Source organism: Fundulus heteroclitus, chromosome 12, assembly GCF_011125445.2.
Source record: "Fundulus heteroclitus isolate FHET01 chromosome 12, MU-UCD_Fhet_4.1, whole genome shotgun sequence".
In the NCBI taxonomy this organism is placed as follows: Eukaryota; Metazoa; Chordata; class Actinopteri; order Cyprinodontiformes; family Fundulidae; genus Fundulus; species Fundulus heteroclitus.
The window spans coordinates 42,695,523-42,713,764 of NC_046372.1; the positions used below are offsets into that span (position 1 = coordinate 42,695,523).

Consider the following 18,242-nt stretch of genomic DNA (forward strand, 5'->3'; position numbering starts at 1 on the left):
ACCCTGAGGTTCGAGCTGGTGAAACCCCTCGAGAGTTCTATAATCGTCTCAAAGATCTTTATTTGAAGTGGATGCAACCTCAGAAGCGGACGAAGGAAGAAATGGGGGAGATCCTCATTCTGGAACAGTTCTACACTTCACTGTCTCCGGAGCTCAGAGTATGGGTTAAAGAGAGGAATCCAACATCAGCACAAGAGGAGGCAGAGTTGGTTGAAAACTTCCTAGCTGCAAGACGGGGACCAAAAGCCTTTCGACACAGCTTTCAACAGAAGCCCAGTTTTATACAGGGTAAGTCTGTGGGGTCTGGTTTGGGTGGTGGTCCAGGTCAGGTGACGGGTGTAGAGAAGCCAAGAGGGAAGACATTTCCATCTGCTAAGCTTAAGTCAGAAGTAAAACCTGTAGTTTGCTATGGTTGTGGTCAAGAGGGACATATAAAACCAGAGTGCCCGTTAAGGAAGGCTAAGTCAGCATATTTTTGCACTGTGCCGAGGCCGGTGGTTGCAGATCAATTTCAGGGTAAAAAACAGGTCATGGAGGTTAAGGTTAATGGGAAGTTAGTCACTGCCCTCCTAGATACAGGAAGCGTACAGACCTTAATTCATCCATCTATTTTGGAAGATCAGTGCTATCTAGAAGGGCCAGGCCTTAATATTTCCTGTGTTCATGGTGATCATAAAACTTACCCTACTGCTGCAGTCTACTTGGAGGTGGCGGACCAAATGTATCTTTTAAGTGTGGGTGTAGTAGAGGGTCTTGCTCACAAAGTGATCTTAGGTCAGGATATTCCGGTTTTACCAGATCTTATCCAGTCTTGTAAACCAGTGTGTGTGGTAACCAGATCACAAAGACGGGCTAAAGAACTAGCTGGGGATGGTTATGAGTTTATGGCTGATGCTGCAGAAACAGACCAGCAAATAGATTCTGATATGGATGGTGACATAAATTCCCTCCAAGAACTACCCTTCTTCAAGTCTAATATTCCTGCAGAAGAGAGTTCAGTCAAAACGAGGAAAAGCAAACAACAAAGAAGGCTTCATAAAATGGCAGGTACAGTGAGACAAAAATCCTTGGGGTTGCCAGATCTTGATGAGGATATTTTGGGTGCAAATATTGATTTCAAAAAGCTGCAACAAGATGATGAATCCCTGGTGACTCTTTTTCACCAAGCGACTCCAGTCTCAGATAATGAAATCTGTAAACATTCTGAAGGACGGGGTTACATCCTTAGAGATGGGGTTCTATATTTTCAGTGTGGGAAAACAGGTTCTGAGAAACTGGTTGTGCCTCAAGGTTTAAGGGGACAGGTGTTAAAATTGGCACATGATGTTACCTGGGCGGGACATTTGGGTTTTAAAAAGACTTATGATAGGATTTTTGCTAGGTTCTATTGGCCAGGTCTTTATAAAGAAGTGAAGGATTACTGCCAATCCTGTGCAGTCTGCCAGCTGTCAGGAGGTAGGAATGTTTCAAAATATCCGCTACAGTCATTGCCTATCATTGATGTCCCTTTCAGCAGAATAGGTATGGACATCGTAGGACCACTTGAACGGACCCAAGCGGGGAATCGGTTTATCCTTGTTGTATGTGACTATAGCACTCGTTATCCTGAAGCCTTTCCTCTTAGAGACATTACAGCTAAACAGCCTATGCATTACTCCAGCTGTTTTCACGGGTGGGGATTCCCTCAGAAATACTGACTGACCAAGGTACTAATTTTTTGTCCAACAATCTTAAGCAGGTCTACAGATTGCTGGGCATAAAGGGTATCCGGACCACCCCCTACCACCCACAGACAGATGGGTTGGTGGAAAGGTATAATAGGACATTGAAAAGTATGTTGAAGAAGTTTATTTCTGTTAATGGCAAAGATTGGGATAAGTGGTTGCCTTATCTTTTGTTTGCGTATCGTGAAGTTCCCCAGGCGTCCACGGGCTTTTCGCCATTTGAACTTCTTTATGGCAGACGGCTAAGGGGCCCTCTGGATGTTCTTCAAGAGTCCTGGGTTGGCAAGAAGGACCAGTCGGTCAACATCATTAGCTACGTCTTAAAAATGAGAGAGAAGATGGAGGAGACAACCAACCTAGTGAAGAGGAACATGGAGGAGGTTCAGCAACAACAACAGACCTGGTATGATAAGAGCGCCAGGTGCAGATCCTTCAAGCCAGGTCAGAAGGTTATTTTATTACTTCCAACAACTGACAATAAACTCTTGGCAAAATGGCAGGGGCCATATACTGTGATGAAGAAGCTAAGTGCTACTACTTATGAGATCGAGATGCCTGAGAGAAGGAACTCTAAACAGACTTTTCATATTAATCTGCTCAAGGAGTGGAAATCACGGGATCCACCCCTTAGTCAGCAGTATTTTGTTCGTGCAGTAGAAGATGAAGATGATGAGGGTGAGTTGCCATCTGTCAAAGACTCTGCTGTTTCACCTGATCTCGCTCATCTTTCTTTCACCAAGCAACAGGAGTTGGAGGCTATCATTCCACCAGACCTTTTCAAAGAGCAACCAGGAGCAACAGATTTGGTGGAGCATGACATTCGTCTGAAGAATAGTACTCCTATTCGGCAGCGCATGTATCGCATTCCAGAGAAGATGTCTCCTGTGCTCAAAGAAGAAATTCAGGTCATGTTGAAGCTTGGTGTGATAGAGCCATCCAGCAGTGAATGGAGCAACCCTGTGGTTTTGGTAATTAAGAAAGATGGGAGCATCCGCTTTTGCATTGATTTTCGGAAAGTGAATGCTCAATCAGACTTTGATGCCTACCCGTTACCAAGGTTGGATGACCTTATTGAATGTGTTGGTCAGGCTAAATATATAAGCACGTTGGATCTTTGTAAAGGATACTGGCAGGTTCCCCTAACCGACGCTGCCAAGCCTCTCACTGCTTTCAGGACTCCTCAGGGACTGTGGCAGTTCACGAAGATGCCGTTTGGACTCCATGGGGCTCCGGCCACGTTTCAAAGACTGATGAATAAGGTGCTCTTAGGTATGGAATCATTCACTGCAGCTTACCTTGATGACATTGTTATTTATAGCAACTCATGGCAAGAACACCTAATTCATTTGAAACAGGTGCTGCAGACCATAAAGAAGGCTGGTCTGACCATACATCCTAAGAAATGTTCATTGGCCAGGAGGGAGCTCCAGTATTTAGGCCATATCCTTGGTGGAGGGGTCATAAAACCAGTGAAGGATAAGGTAGAGGCAATCAAAGCAGCAGAGAGGCCAAAAACTAGGAAACAAGTCCGATCATTTTTGGGTCTAGTAGGGTGGTATCGGAGGTTTATTAGGAACTTTTCTGCTAGAGCAGCCCCTCTTTCTGACCTAACTGGAACCTCAACAACAAAAATTGTGTGGGGAGGGGCACAGGAAAGAGCTTTTCAGGATTTGAAAGGGGCACTGTGTCAAGAGCCAGTGCTTCAGAGTCCAAACTTTAGTTTACCCTTTACGGTTCAGACGGATGCGTCTGCCAGGGGGATCGGGGGGGGGTACTTCTGCAGGGAGAAGGAATGGAGAGGAAGCCAGTTGCCTATATCAGCCGAAAGTTGTTTCCACGGGAGACCAGATATTCAGTGGTAGAATTAGAGTGCTTGGCCATTAAATGGACAATCGACTCGTTTCGGTACTATCTAATGGGCCGAGAGTTTACTCTTGAGACTGACCATCGAGCATTAAAATGGCTGGAGGTCATGAAAGATACAAATAGTCGGATCACAAGGTGGTTCTTGTCCCTTCAACCTTACAGATTTAAGATTTGTCACATTCCCGGAAAACAAAACAGTGTGGCAGATTTTCTGTCTCGCTGTGAACACAGAGAGCCTTCTGAAGGGGGGGAAAGTGTGAGGGATTTACCCCCTCACTAACAAATAATGTAAACAGGCATTTGGTGTTTTTTAAAGTAATTGAGTATTTGGGGGAAGGTGTAAGTTTATTTGTAACTTTATGAACTTTGTTGTTCTCACCACTCTTTTTTTTTTTTCTTTGAGGTCACCTGGTCAGGTGTTGCCATGGAAGCGCGCCCATGAGCAGTACTAATAAGGACCTGGTGTTGTCAATCAGCCTCATGAGGGAAAATCCATTTTGATTGAGATGGAGGGGAAATGTTTTGGTTTTTGTCTAGGATTTGGAGTATTGTTTTGATTTGTTGAAGTTTGAATGTAAATTGTTTTGTTTTTTTTTGTTTTTCCTCTAGAGGTTTTAATTAAGTTTGTTTCCTAAATATAAATTGTAATTGTTGTAAAGGTTTTCACCCCTGTTACTTTTTAGTTGGTACAGGCTGGTGCTTTAAGAGCTGGGTTGTTCCAATATGGGAGAGTCTGTTTTTTTTTGTTTGTCCTGCACTGTTGGAGAAAGTGGAATCCCTGCTCCTCTGCTGTTTAATTCCCTAAGGTTTTTGCTTTGGCATGCAAACCCTTACACTACCTCTTTTTTAAAGAATTGAATAAATGTACATCTACCTTTATATGGAATAAAAACAGTCCCCGGGATAAGAAGAGAGTTTCTAGAGAGACAGAGAGAGGAGGGGGGCCTAGCTCTACCAAATTTTATGCATTATTACTGGGCAGCTAATCCACATAATTTGCTATTTTGGGTCTCGCAATTAAATGATGAGGAAACCCCAGTATGGGTACATATGGAAAGATATGCATCTAGCCCAATATCCCTGCGTTCCCTGATTTGTACCCCTCTGCCCCTAAGCAAGGACCTATACACAAATAACTCTGTTGTATGAAACTATCAAAATCTGGGTCCAATTCAGAACTCATTTTAAAAACAGAAATGCCTCCTGTCTGCTCTCTCCAGCTCTGGAGGGAACAGCGTTTAAGGAATGGTATAGAGCTGGGGTGCAATCTGTTAAAAATCTGGTTAAAGATGGTGTACTTATGTCTGTTGCTCGGCTGGAAAAGGAATATGGAATCCCCTTAAAAACAAATTACTTCAGATACTTTCAGATTAGAGATTTTGTGAAAAAGACATTTTCATCTCTTGAATCACCAGAGTGGGTGGATAGACGGGCTGTTGGATATGAATCTGACTACTAAGGGGTCGGTTTCTATGCTCTATGTAAATATCCAGAGAGTGGCTTCCCCATCCCTTGCCTACATAAAAAGGAAATGGAAGGAAGAATTAGAGCTGGACATATCAAATAATAAATGGAGGTGGGCAGTAGAACACATACATTATTCGTCTGTATGTGTCAGACATGGACTAACACAGTTTAAAGTGGTTCATAGACTTCATTTCACGAGGGACAAATTGGCAAGAATTGACCAGGGAGCTGACCCGACTTGCCCCACATGTAAACATGTTCCAGCCAACACATCTCAAATGTTCTGGTCTCTCTCCAGGTTCAAAGAATTCTGGATCAAAATCTTAATCAAATATTGAACCCGTTCCTCAGGAAGCCATTTTTGGTGTGGCACCAGGGGAAACAGGAATAACCAATGTTCAAAGAAAAGCAATGACATTCTCTTCATTGTTGGCCAGGAGATTGACTTTATGTAATTGGATAAAGGCAGCACCGCCAACTCACAAAAGATGGGTAGAGGAGAGATATTTCAAGGCCTGGCAACTTTTTATTTCCAATTTTGAATCAGAATTTTCATCTGCTTCAGCATAAGTAGAAGCTTTGCCCCCCCCCCCCCTTTTTTTTTCCTCAGAATTATTATCATTGTGATTGTTATTGTCATTCATACCAATGTATCTAGTTTTAACTGGAACCCTGGTGGTGTGTATGGTAGTAGGATCTGTCTTGTTAGTTTGTGTTTTTTGAGCTGTTCTTGTGATGTAAATTTTGAGTCCTCTTTTGTTTTGTATGTTTTGAATGGGATGTCTGTTGTTTCAATATGAAAATTCAATAAAGACAATTAGATTTATTAAAATATTTGCTATAACATTATAGCGTGACATTTGTATCAATAATCTTCTAGCATAGATGATTCTGCGTGGTGGGAGAGACAGGCGGGCGTTCGGGAAGGATCCGTGCGGGGCCCGAGCAGCAGGTGGATGGATGGGTGGTTTGAGGAAAGCTGGAGTAACCAGAGCGGTTTCGTAGGTGTCCACGGATTGATTCGTTTGAGCCGAATGGGCACCGGAGACAGAGGAGCGAGGAACACTCGGGACGAAGGGGTGACCAACACTTTGCTCCACTCTGGCATCATCCAGCAGTCCGAGTGCTGTCTTTATAGTGCAGCTCCGCGCTGCTGAACGAGCCGCAGGTGTGTACCACGCCCACCTGTCAACTCCAGCCACCTGTGGGGAAAGCAGATCAGGCGGGGCTGGCAGAAAACTGCACGACGCTTCCCGCAGGGTCCTGATTGTTTGATCTGTATGTCTCTATGTTAGCCTGGTAGACTGCCAATCTGTCCAGGGTGTACGCTGCCTCTCGCCCAGAGACCACTGGAGAAAGGCACAAGCCTCACTGTGACCCTGCATGGAAAGGCTGCGTGGAAATGAACAGATGTTTCTTTTTTCTTTTCTTTTTTTTTCTCATCCTTAATTTTCCAGGTTACATCCTCACAAATGAACTTTGAGCTACTGGTGTAAGTTACATATCCAAATCTAATTTGGAGTGAAAGAAGAAGAAGAAAACCAAATCTCAGCTGCCCAGATTTGCCCTGATAAACAATAAAACAGGCATAAAGTTGATTTACCTGAATCTTAAATCTCAAATTGTCAAGTTTTGAAAACATTTGATTAAAACTGATTCTCTAAACATGTTTCTTCAGTCATGAACCTGTTGTGATCTACTGCATCTTTCCAGCCCTATGTTCCACTGATGAAGAAACTATTTTCGTTTGTCCTGCCAAAATATGAAATAAAACGTGTTACAACACTGTCACTGAGCGTGTGAACCATTATTGCAGTGCTCAAACACTCATCCTGGAGCTGGAGATATAAACCAGGCTGAAGTTAGCGGTAAAATCTGAATGCTGACCTAGAATCAGATGATTGTAAATTATAGCTGATCGCTTATTCATCCCACAAGACGTGAGGTGGAGGTTTACCCTAATGAGCATCCCCAGGGTCATCATGACTTTGTCTGTTTTTTTACCTCAAAGTGGGCAACTTTCTGTGATTCATATCTCGATTTGTCAATAATACAATTCACCCAATTAAAGCAACAGCGAAGGCAACTTGAGACGGGTCACTGCCTCCCTACAGAGGAGACTGTGGTCACCATCGCTAGAGCTGCATGGATGGTCGGACTTCTTTCCAAACAAATACAGGAAGTGACAACGGAGCAAATGAGAGCGAGCAGGATGCAGCGCCATTAATTTCTGTTGGGAACGTAAACACTGAGGTCAACACTGGAGTAAACACTGATGCATGCTATAAGGGTTAGCTACTTCAGCTAGTAGGGAGCTCAAGGATCAGAAAGGAGAAGTAAAACTCAGCCATATGGAAGAAACTTGGTTACTTGCAGGCAGAAGGCAACACTGCTGTGTTCTGATCCATGCTCCTTAGCTGCTGTAGTTACCTCTCCTGGTATGTCTGCTTCAGTCAGCGCTCAGTGCTTATGTTTGACTTTTCAGTTAATTTAATGGGCAGCTACACTCCGTGTTGCCAGATCTGACTGTCTGACTGATAGTTTCCAGCCCAGACACAACGCAAAATACGGCCAGCAAAAAAAAGAAAAAACACACACACACAAATTTCTACCTCTTTTTGACTCTTTATAAAAACATAGAAATATTAAACACATAATAAAGAAATCACCATTAGTGGACAACTCTACTAAAGTAGAGAGAAAACATGGCGCCCCACAAAATGTCCAATAACACACAAGATCACTTTCCCAATCACGTCGTCATAGTAACCACAAAATATTTGATCAATAGCCTCTTAGCATGAGTTGTAAATCTAACTCAATAGAAATGTTGTTTCTCACGGATTATAGGCCAATCTAACATTTGTCTTTCACACACAGCCGTGAAACATTTTTCAGCTGATCGGTAGAAGTCATCCCCATTTAGGACGTTTACAGTTGACATCGACATAGTGACACTTGATTGATGATGCAGGTTAGACAGGTTCTACACGTTTCAAAACACATTAACTAATGAAATGAGTACAAGGAGATAGCATTTTTAACACGTAGAACCTTTTACACACAACTATTTTGATGATATTCTTCCTATTAATTCTTTGTAAAAACTCACTAAATGTTGTGAAAAGCTGCCAAATAATCCCCCAAAAGCTATTTTTCCAGCCGAACGTTTTCAAAAGAAGTCGGATTGTGCTGAAAGCTGCCCAATCTGGCAACACTGGAAGGCGACACTTTTTCTTTTCTTTTTTTTAAGGTTTTGGAATTTATTGAGATAATTTTTTCCTCATTACTGTAGGAGTGGTCGCAGAGGCCAATGTTCAGCCTGAAGCAAATAAAAATGTGTCTTAAAAAGTTTACCCACCTGAAAAAATGGAATGCCACCCCCTCCCTTTAATTTGCACTCTGCATTCCCCCTCACCCCAATGTGTGCAGACAGGAGCGTTTCCAGGACGTTTTGTAAGGGGTGGCAGGATGAGAGCCACTTATAATTCTGGACAATGGCTATAGTGTATCATGACTTTAGGTGTTTAGTGCTTTGGTTTGTTGCTATAATGAAACTTAAGATTTAGGTCCAATACAAAACAAATTCTCCTGTCACAACCTGGTGATCTGCAAGTTCATCACAGTACCTACAGTTGTGTTCAGCAGTGTGTTGAAAACAACGAGCGAAGCTCAAAATCTTTATAACCGTTATAAAAATTGCATGCACATTAATTCACTGGGTGAGTGCTTCTTTCTATTCCAAAGCGAAAGAGGAGCAGTGCTGTTACAAATAGAACTGTCAGCATCTCTATATACAGTCTCAAACATTTTCTCCATAAACCGAAACAAATGCTCAAAGACTGGGAATCGCACACAAATCAAGTGTAGTTGTGCAACCACGGCTCATGAGAACCCTCTTCACATCTGCGTTGAGTGAAGCCGGACATTTTCTGGCACCTGTGAACAGACGCTGCAGCCAGAGACGATCAGCACATTCCACGGCTCCCTCCTGCGCCTCTTTGCTTTGAGTTCCCTCCATCATGAGGCCTCAGCACGATGCGCCATTTTCAAGTGCACGCTCCACACTGTACTGTTGTTTGAATTCAGAGTTTTGGTTTGTCTCAGAAAAGGCATCTGCGTCCCCAGTGACTCTGTAAAGTGCCTTGAGAGGACTAGTGTTGTGATTTGGCCCTATGTAAATAAACTGAACTGAATTAAATTTAAAGTCTTTCTGATTTTGGTTCCCGTTTAAAGCATTTGAGGTTATTTTAACTGACCAGCTAGTTGACTTTTATGGAGAGGAATTCACAATCAACAATTCACTTGCACAGGACCAGCAGCAGCATGCCTGTTATCGCTGTTGATTGTTGTGGTTTTCTGTCACTTCTATTGCACCTATTAACGTTATTTGTCACGAAGAACTGCAGTTTCCACAAACATTCCTGATTGATCTGGTTTGTAATTTAGGGCTGGCACAAAAGCAAAACTCCACTGATTTTAAACATACAGTAACACCATGCCCTGCGAGCCAAAATGTAGTGTCCACAGTTTCAATAAGACGTACCTCTCTTTACGTCACACATATTCAAAAAGAGTCGTTATGAAGGACAATACTAATAAAGGACAATACTAGTAAAAATACTAACTTTAGTTACACCCCCACAACCCTCCGTGACCCCTCTGGGCTCTGTGCAAACAGGTATGTCATGAAACTTTAGAAGAGTCTGACGTGACTGAAGGAAGAGATGGAAAATGAAACAACATATAAAATAAATGAGCTGATATAAAGTACAGTTCATAAAGAAAGGAAAATAAGATTACACTGATAAAAGTAGCCCTACTTAATGAAGAGCAGCAAAGTCAAAATGTGGCGGTTTAATGTAAAACAGCTAAATAAAATATATTAACGACTCACTAGAGTGTCTCTGTAAATGTTTACTCTTTTACAATCTTTTACAACATTGACCAGCCTTATGAAAGCATCATTTGCTCTCTGTGGGGGTTATTCAACACACACAAAAACAAGAATTCGGGCTGTAAAACACCAAAAATATTCGATCAATCATGTTTATTCCAAACCGATTTCACAACACAGTCTGAGTCAAATCGAATTACACATACAGTTTAGTATTCACACCCATTTCCACTGTTGCCTTAGACTGTTCTAGTTAAATTGTTTTACTGAAACATCATTTGTTCAACTTTGCAGTCCAACTGTTTTTAATGTTTGCTTTTAGATCCTATTTTTCCATGTTTTATTTTGTTTCTACATTTTATTCCTACTTGTTTTTATTATGTTTTATTTTCCTATATTTTAATCTTGTAAAGCACTTTGCATTGTCTTTGTACTGAAATGTGCTCTACAAATAAATTTGCCTTGCCTTGCCTTTCACATTCATATTTTCACACCCCCTTCTCATTTTTCTGTCACAGAAACAACATGACCTAACTTATAATTGTTAAATGAGAGGAGCATGATACATGGTTTTCAAGTTTTATATAAACAATAATAATAATAATTCTTTTTTACTTTGATGCCCCTGATAAAGGCCATGGAAACCAATTGCCTTCAGAAGTCACCTGGAAAAAAAAAAAAAGCAGTCACCTGGCCAATAAACAGCCCACCTGTGTTTGGTTTATCTCAGTTTATCAAGGCCCGAGGTGTTTGTTAGTGAACGTTCATGAACAGACAGCATCATGATGAGGAAGGAGCACAGCGTTTAAAGCAGGGTTAGCTTACAGAGCTCATTTGGTCATCTGCCATGTATCGCCCAAAAATGAAAAAAAGTAGGACAAAACTGCGACCTGTGAAGACCACCGAGACCCACAAGTCACAGCTCAGGTAGGAGAATCTGTTGGCATTAAAGCTTTTAGTCGTGCACTCCACAAATCTAGCCTTTAGAGGTCCAAAGAAGTAGTGTTAGCAATTTGCCAAGGGGTATGTAGGGTGCACAGAATGAAAGAATTCAGATATGAACAAACCCAAACCCAAACACACAGTCAGAGCTGCCATTAAATGATCAGATTAAAGAATGTTGGTTTGTTTGAACGGCCCAGTCAAAGTCCAGAAGAGTTTGTGGCAGGACTTGAAAAATGATGGACAAAAAAGGGGCAAGACTTTTAGTTTTCTAAATGTTCAAAGCCGACATAGACATGTGTAAAACGACTTGCAGCTGTGACTGCAGTAAGATGTGGAATTGCAAACATGGATGCAGGTGGACTGGATGTAAATGCACTCTACACGTTTCAGGTTTTTATTTGGGAAAACTTAGAAGACTGTCTTGCTTCCACTTCACAGTTCTGCAGTACTTGGTGGTGATCAGTCGCATAATCTAAAAAATAGTTAGAGTCGCTAGATCTTTGGTCTCAAGAGAGGAGAACAAGGAGACGCAGACAGACATGTTATTGGCAGCAGGGGTTGCCACTGATGCATAAATGGAGAAAGAGCAGAGTGAGCACGGTAGAGAGAGAACATGGTTAGACATGGACCAGAAAACTGGGCTGTATCAGGTTTTTTGATAGAGCTGCTGTAAAGCAGGGAGAGATGTGGCGAGTTTAGAAAAGCTAACAGTGTCTATACCAGAGAGACCAGTGTGCTTCTTGAAAACAAAATTAGACAGGACTTTTATGTTTTTCAGTTGACAATAATGATAATAATCACCTTCTAAATGGATACAGTATGTGTTTATTCGCAGAGCAGATTAACACCAGACATTTTTTTTATTAAATTCCTGCATTTAACATGTTAGTTATATTAATATTGTAGCTTTGAGAGAAGGTGGTTCCCTCGTTAAGTAAATCATCTTCACTGGCCAAGGAAAAGTGAGGTATTCTTATATTAATCAAGAACACCAGAATCTGTTAATGTTACTTATTGTTGTCAGCTGAAGAGATGTTTTTATTCCTTTGTGTCCGCCCTCTTCGGATCTTCCGTTCTGACTCCTTGCTGGGAGTGGAGAGTTTCCTCAGCAGTCCTGCAAAGAGCTGGTGTCATAACGGGATTTGACCAGCAGAGGAGCCCAACGAGCCTCTCAGCTGCCATTATGGCTGTTGCTTTTTTTTATTACCTGTTAACTCAGGGTGACTCTTGGTGTTATTCAGGAGAGAGACATATCTGCAGCCCCCGGATTCTTCACCCTCTCCTAGGACAAATGAAATCATGCACACCCATTAAAGTCAGCTCGAGTCATTCATGCGTCATTTGGCTTCAAAAACAAACATCAGGACGGCAACATGTGCAGTGTTTCAGCTCTGATCCCCGTGCAACTTTAAAAAGCAACCTTATTCTCTTTTCGTTCTCATCCTGGTTATGCAGCATAGCATGGAATCTATGAAGTCTGGCCAAACGCAGTTGACTTGACTCGGCTTTGAGGATGCTCTACAGATGTGAGCGGCTGTTCCTGTGAGGTTGTGCTGATGGATGGGACAGACAGACTCACGGCAGACTCGCAGGAGGACGTAGTGTTGCCTCTCAGCCAGCACGCTGCTGGCCGGAGACATGCTGTGCTGCATCATCTCCAGGTTCATCACACGACCGCCGCTGTCCATCAGCTCCACACAGTCTGCAGGAAGGAATGCTACCAGTTTGTAACGTGTACGATTTCATTTTATCTATATACATGTTTATATGAACCCCCGGAACATTTACGCATCACAACCAGAAACTTCAATGTAAGAGCTCAAAGGGTTTGTCAGAGAACACTGGTGACCAAACAGCATCATAAAGAAGAATGAATGCAGCAGACAGGTCAGGGAGACGGTCGTGGAGACGATTAGAGCAGGTTATAAAACAATATTTCCAGCTTTGGAAATCTCAGAGCTCTAATCCGTCATCTGGAAATGGAAAGCATTCGGCAGAAATGCAAACCTACGAAGACATGGCCACGCAACTAAACTGAGTGGCCAGGCAAGAAGGACTTTAAGCAGAGAAGGAACGTTGAGGCCCATGGTAACTCTGGAGGAGCTGCAGAGATCCACAGCACAGATGGAAAAACCTGTCAATGGGACAACTGCTTGCTGTGCACTGCAGTTTATGGAAGAATGCCAAGAAGAATGCCAAGAAGAAAGCCAGGGTTCAAAGGAGGCATTGAGAGGTCCCCTTTGTGTTTGCCACAAGGGAACACAGCAAGCATGTGGAAGAAGGTCCTCTGCTCAGATATGATTAGAAGTGACATCTTTAGCCTACATGCATAATGATTTGTGTGTTGGAAAACTAACACTCTGTTTCACCTTGAACACATAATGTCTAATGTGCACTGCAAAAATGGATCTAAAAATAAGTTAAATGTTCTTAAAGTTAGTGTATTTATCCTTGATTTGAGTAGGTAAAATGGATTATGTGTCAATGGAATGAGTATTTTGACCCCTAAAATAAGATAATTAGACATCCTGCACTTGAAATAAGAAGATGGAGATGAATTGTTCCTATTTTTTCGTATTCCATTGGCAAATAGTCTTATTTACTTGTCAAAACAAGGACAAATACACTAATTTTAAGAATATTTTACTTATTTTTAGTTCTGTTTTTGCAGTGTGAAACATGGTGGCAGCATCATGTTGTGAGGATGGTTTTCTTTAGCAGGGACAGAGAAGCTGGTCAGAGTTGATGGGCTAAATCTAAAAGAAAATCCAGGAAGATGAACGGACAGAGCAGGGGTGTCCAAACCTCTTTACACATGGCCCAAAACTGTAAAGTCAAAAGTACAGTGAATTAAATTGATTAAAAAATGATATTGTTTGTTATTTGTTTTTGTTTTTGAACATGCAATATTTGAATAAAACAAATTAATCAGATTTTCTGTAGGAAAGATGTGTGACTCATTGTCCATCCAAAACTTAAAAGGGTTTTGTATTAAGAGATGGCCTCCCAGTTTGCTAATTGTTTCGGACTTGATGGGAAAACATAGAAAAAAATACTCTCTTAGTACTAAAAACAGGAAGTGGGTCAGTCTTTCTTTGAAAACGCTTGCTGTATTTAGTCAATTTTAACAAACTAATTAAAAGCCAGTGTTGTTGTACCAAAGTCATCATTTGAGTAAAAGCCACTGGATAGATTTGTGGTCCTATTTACTATGACTTAAGGAGAATGTAAAAAGTGAGGTTATTAAAAGACGAATACCTTGTGTTGCACCTCACATTTTCCATTCTAAGCAGATTTCAACTTGTCTGCAATAATTTTTGTCATAATTGAAAATAAACTACATTAACCACCTGTGCTGGCAGACCAAATCATTTTTTTAATTGCAGTTGGGGTCCACACAAAATCAGTCCAGGGGCTGTAAACAGGTCTCGGTCCACACTTTGGTCACCCCTTGGATAGAGACTGCAAAAAGGAGGTGGCTGGGATAGTCTTACCTAAACACACAAACAGAACCACAAAACAATGGTGTTGATTCAAACATGTGCACCATTGGTCCAAACAACATCCAGGCCTGAATGTACCCCAAAACATGACAAGACTTAAAAACTGATGTTCACAGACCCTCTTGGTCCGGCCTGACCGAGTTTTTTTTTTTTTATTTGTGAACGGACAAAATTATCAAAAGACTCAGTTTCTAGCTGCTCAAAGGTGGTAGAGACATACCCTGCAAAGTATTGACTCAGCGGCTGAATATAATTTTTTAAATAACTTGTAATGTATAACTTTCCTTCCATTTAACACCTGGTCACTTGTGCTAGTTTTGCACATAAATCCCAATATAATGCATTGAAGTTTGTGGCCGCTACTTGAGAAAGAAAAATGAGAAACTTCAAGGACTACAATAACGTTTGGAAGGCATTGCATAAATGAAAGTCAAAGTTTAACACACATGTTTGTTTGGTTGAAACCTTCTTCTCTATATAAGGCCTTAACTGGTTAGCTTAATTTCAGCCATGAGTGACAGAGGTTTAGATACCTATTTACTTACCTTTGGAATCCAGACCACACTTTTCCTTCAGATGGTGAATGAAGTTGACCAGTTTACAGTTAAGATTCAACATTTCCATCCTGCCATCTGCCAAAAAAAAAAACCTCCATTGTCAAACCAGAAATATTAAAAACCAACAATGTGGCAAAATGAATCCAGGAAAGTCTTCTGACCTCCAAACAGGACAGTCACAAACATCCTCCCGTCCCGACAGCGTTTATGTCCCAAAGCTCCAACAAACTCAACAAAGAGCCCAAATGTGCTGCAGATTCCTGAGTGTTTGGAGCCAGACACCAGATCCAGTCCAAAAAAAGTGCTGTTGTGGTGTGTACTCCCCCCCCCCCCAAAGAAACTCAGCTCTAAGGGCAAATGAACGAGCCAGCTTGGATGACATCACATGCGCACCCTTCTTTGAACTCACCTCTTCTTTTTCTTCACAAAGCTCCAGTCTTGTAAATGAGGAAACAAAGAGCTGCTGATGCTTGTTTCCATGGAATCTACAAACAGAAGGTCTGGCTCCCTGCATCTCACAGATGTTTATTGGACAGAGTGATGTCAAAATTGAAAGGAAAAAAAAGCTTTATAGTTTCACTGCTCATATTGAAACCTGCTTGGTAAATAATCCAGTCAGTACTTGCAGCTTGTTCTGCATTATAAGAGCCCTCAGTGACATGGTGTCTACTTTGGATCACTTCTAGTCCCTAGCAATAAAGCTTTCTGAGGACCTGAGCTGGTCCACACATGTAGATACTGCAACTCAAGAAGTCCAGCTGTCCACAGGCGCTGCTGGTCATCTTCAACGCTGCCATTATTCAGTCTATCCTGTACACATCCATCATGGTCTCATCCACAAAACAGCACAGGTCCAAACTGCAACAGTCAGGTCTGCAGAGAGCATCCTGAAGGCTGGCCTTCCCTGCATCCAGGACTTGTACAGATCTAGGGTCAGGGAAAAGACAGCTAACATCTCTGCTCTGAACTCGGCTGGCAGGTTTGTCCTAACATCTTGAAAAACTGACCACAGTTTTTCTATGTTTTTAGGCTTCGTCAAACCCTTCGGTCTGTTCCTGTTATCCCAGACACACTCAAGGATGTTGAGATCAGGGCTCAACTTCCAGGGTTTCATGTTCTTTACGCTGAAGCTAGTTCATAGTTCATGGCCTTGGCGGTAAGGTCATTGTCCTGTTATGGAATGAATTTGGGACTAATCACTTGCCTCTCTGATGGCATTGCATGATAGTGTCTGCCAGGATTTTGTCAATATTGAGGATTATGGTTGTATTTCTCACATTAATCCTGACCAAACCTCCAACTTCTCTTAAATGCAGCCCCAATCTTGCAAGCAACCTTTGCCGTGTTTCACTGTTGCCTGCAGGCACTCATTAATATTGTACAGATCTCCAGCCCAGTCCCATCTTCTGTTGCAGGGCGACAGTGGCACAGGAGTTAGGGAGTTCATCCTGCAATCGGTTTGATCCCCCGCTCTGACCGTCTCGGTCTCGGTTTTTGGGACTTAAACTTCACCTGCATTGCCTGCTGCCAGTGGTCAGAGGCGCCAATAATGGCAGCCACACCACTGTCAGTCTGGCCCAGGGCAGCTGTGGTTACTAACCTAGCTCACCACCGCCAGGGTGTGAATGACTGACTGTAGCGTGAAGCACTTTGGGGTTGTCTGACTAGTTAAAGCGCTGTACAAGCCATTTACCATTTTACACCCAAAGATTTCAACAGTGACAGCTGTCAGTCTTGCCACAGCGTGTGACCTGTGACATGACAGTCCTCTACAACCTCACCCTGGTAGTAGTGGCTAAAAGTTCCCCACTCAGGTTTAAGCCTCCTCCACAGTTTCCGTTTTAGTTACTGGCAATACGTGACAGTGATGAGCATAAGGAGCTGTTTGGTGTAATTGATTGATCATCTACCTGACTACAATCCCACAGAATCCATTACTTTTTCCAAAAGGACCTATAAGAGTCCTTGCTGGTTTAAAGGCAGGATAGCGACACCAAATATTGATGTGATTTAGATTTTACTTTTGGTTGCCCTCACTGAGTCTTAAAAATTGATGGAAATAAACAAATATAGTTATATTTTTGAAAGCATTCCCTGTTATTTATTTATATATCTATATATCTATATATCTATATATCTATATATATATATATATATATATATATATATATATATATATATATATATATATATATATATATATATATATATATAAACAAGGAATTTCATTTGCTGTAAACTATAAAATGAATATATACACCAGTGAATGCTTTTATCACTCTAAGTGGGATGAATCCATATACCACATTATGTGAGTTTCACTTCTTGAAAAACAATATAAACTGAAGCAATGTTGGAAAGAGCATTAGGCCAAAATTCCTTTACAATCTTTCCATCGGAAAAAAAACCTGAAGCTATTAAATCCTCAAGTGTCCTTCTTGTTTTTTTACATACAGCTCTTCTGTTTTCGCTCGATTTTTTTGCTTAAATACTAACAAGGTGGACTCTGTTGCGTGGTCTGCAGCACTTTAGGTTAGATTAAGATAATTTTAGACCAGATCATTTTTTTTTTTTTTTCTGTGATACTTAATTTCCTACAAAGTGTAGCTTGGAGAGGTCAGAGTCACATCTGGCATTAAATTTGGCCTTGGAAGTGAGGTGAGAGTCTGTATGTCTTATGTGAAGGTACAGTGGCCAGTTGCCTTTGTAGTCCTATAATCTAAGCACAGGTATAATGCAAGTGTGATATAGAGAGGCAGGAGTCAGTATGGCCTTCTGAAGCAAACGGTCATATGATCCAACTGAGACACTGCAGGTCAGCAGCAGAGCATGAGTTCTCAAAGGACAGGATGAATCGTTTCAAAAAAGTCCTAAAGATCCCAGAGAAGCTTTGAAAAAGAAGTGGGCCCTGAGCCCTGGAACCTGAACCCACGGGGGACAAGTGATAAAAGCTGGGAAAATAAAGAAGGCCAGAGATAGTTGGAGGCCTTAACTAACCGTTTCCCAACATCGGAAAACAAAGAGCACTGACTCAGTTTGTTAGGCTTCCAAGTCTGATATGAAACATGTTCCTGCTTAAAAGGCAGGAAAGCCTGGAGCTGTACTGAATAATGTGTGGTATCACATTGGGGCCATTGTAGAACTCAAATGCACTTTGTTCGAGCTTTTATTTAGAGACGGGCCTTTGTGCAAGCCCACCCATGAGACCACATGTAATATTAGCTCTTCCACAACAACCTCTTCACAAAATGTTTATCGAAGCTGCCAGAGAGAGTCTGCCGAA

The 18,242-nt window shown here is 41.7% G+C and overlaps 1 protein-coding gene across 1 annotated transcript; it reads right to left on the reverse strand.

Moving 5' to 3' along the window:
* Positions 1–11,224: 11,224 nt before the first annotated feature.
* LOC105939631 (uncharacterized protein C22orf15) lies at positions 11,225–15,205 on the reverse strand. The gene is made up of 5 exons (XM_036144637.1): positions 15,121–15,205; positions 14,948–15,034; positions 12,479–12,601; positions 12,107–12,181; positions 11,225–12,013 (listed from the first exon to the last, which is right to left on the reverse strand). The coding sequence occupies exons 1-5, from the start codon at positions 15,143–15,145 to the stop codon at positions 11,907–11,909; spliced, it is 417 nt and encodes a 138-aa protein (XP_036000530.1). The 5' UTR covers positions 15,146–15,205; the 3' UTR covers positions 11,225–11,906.
* Between the last annotated feature and the right edge of the window lie 3,037 nt (positions 15,206–18,242).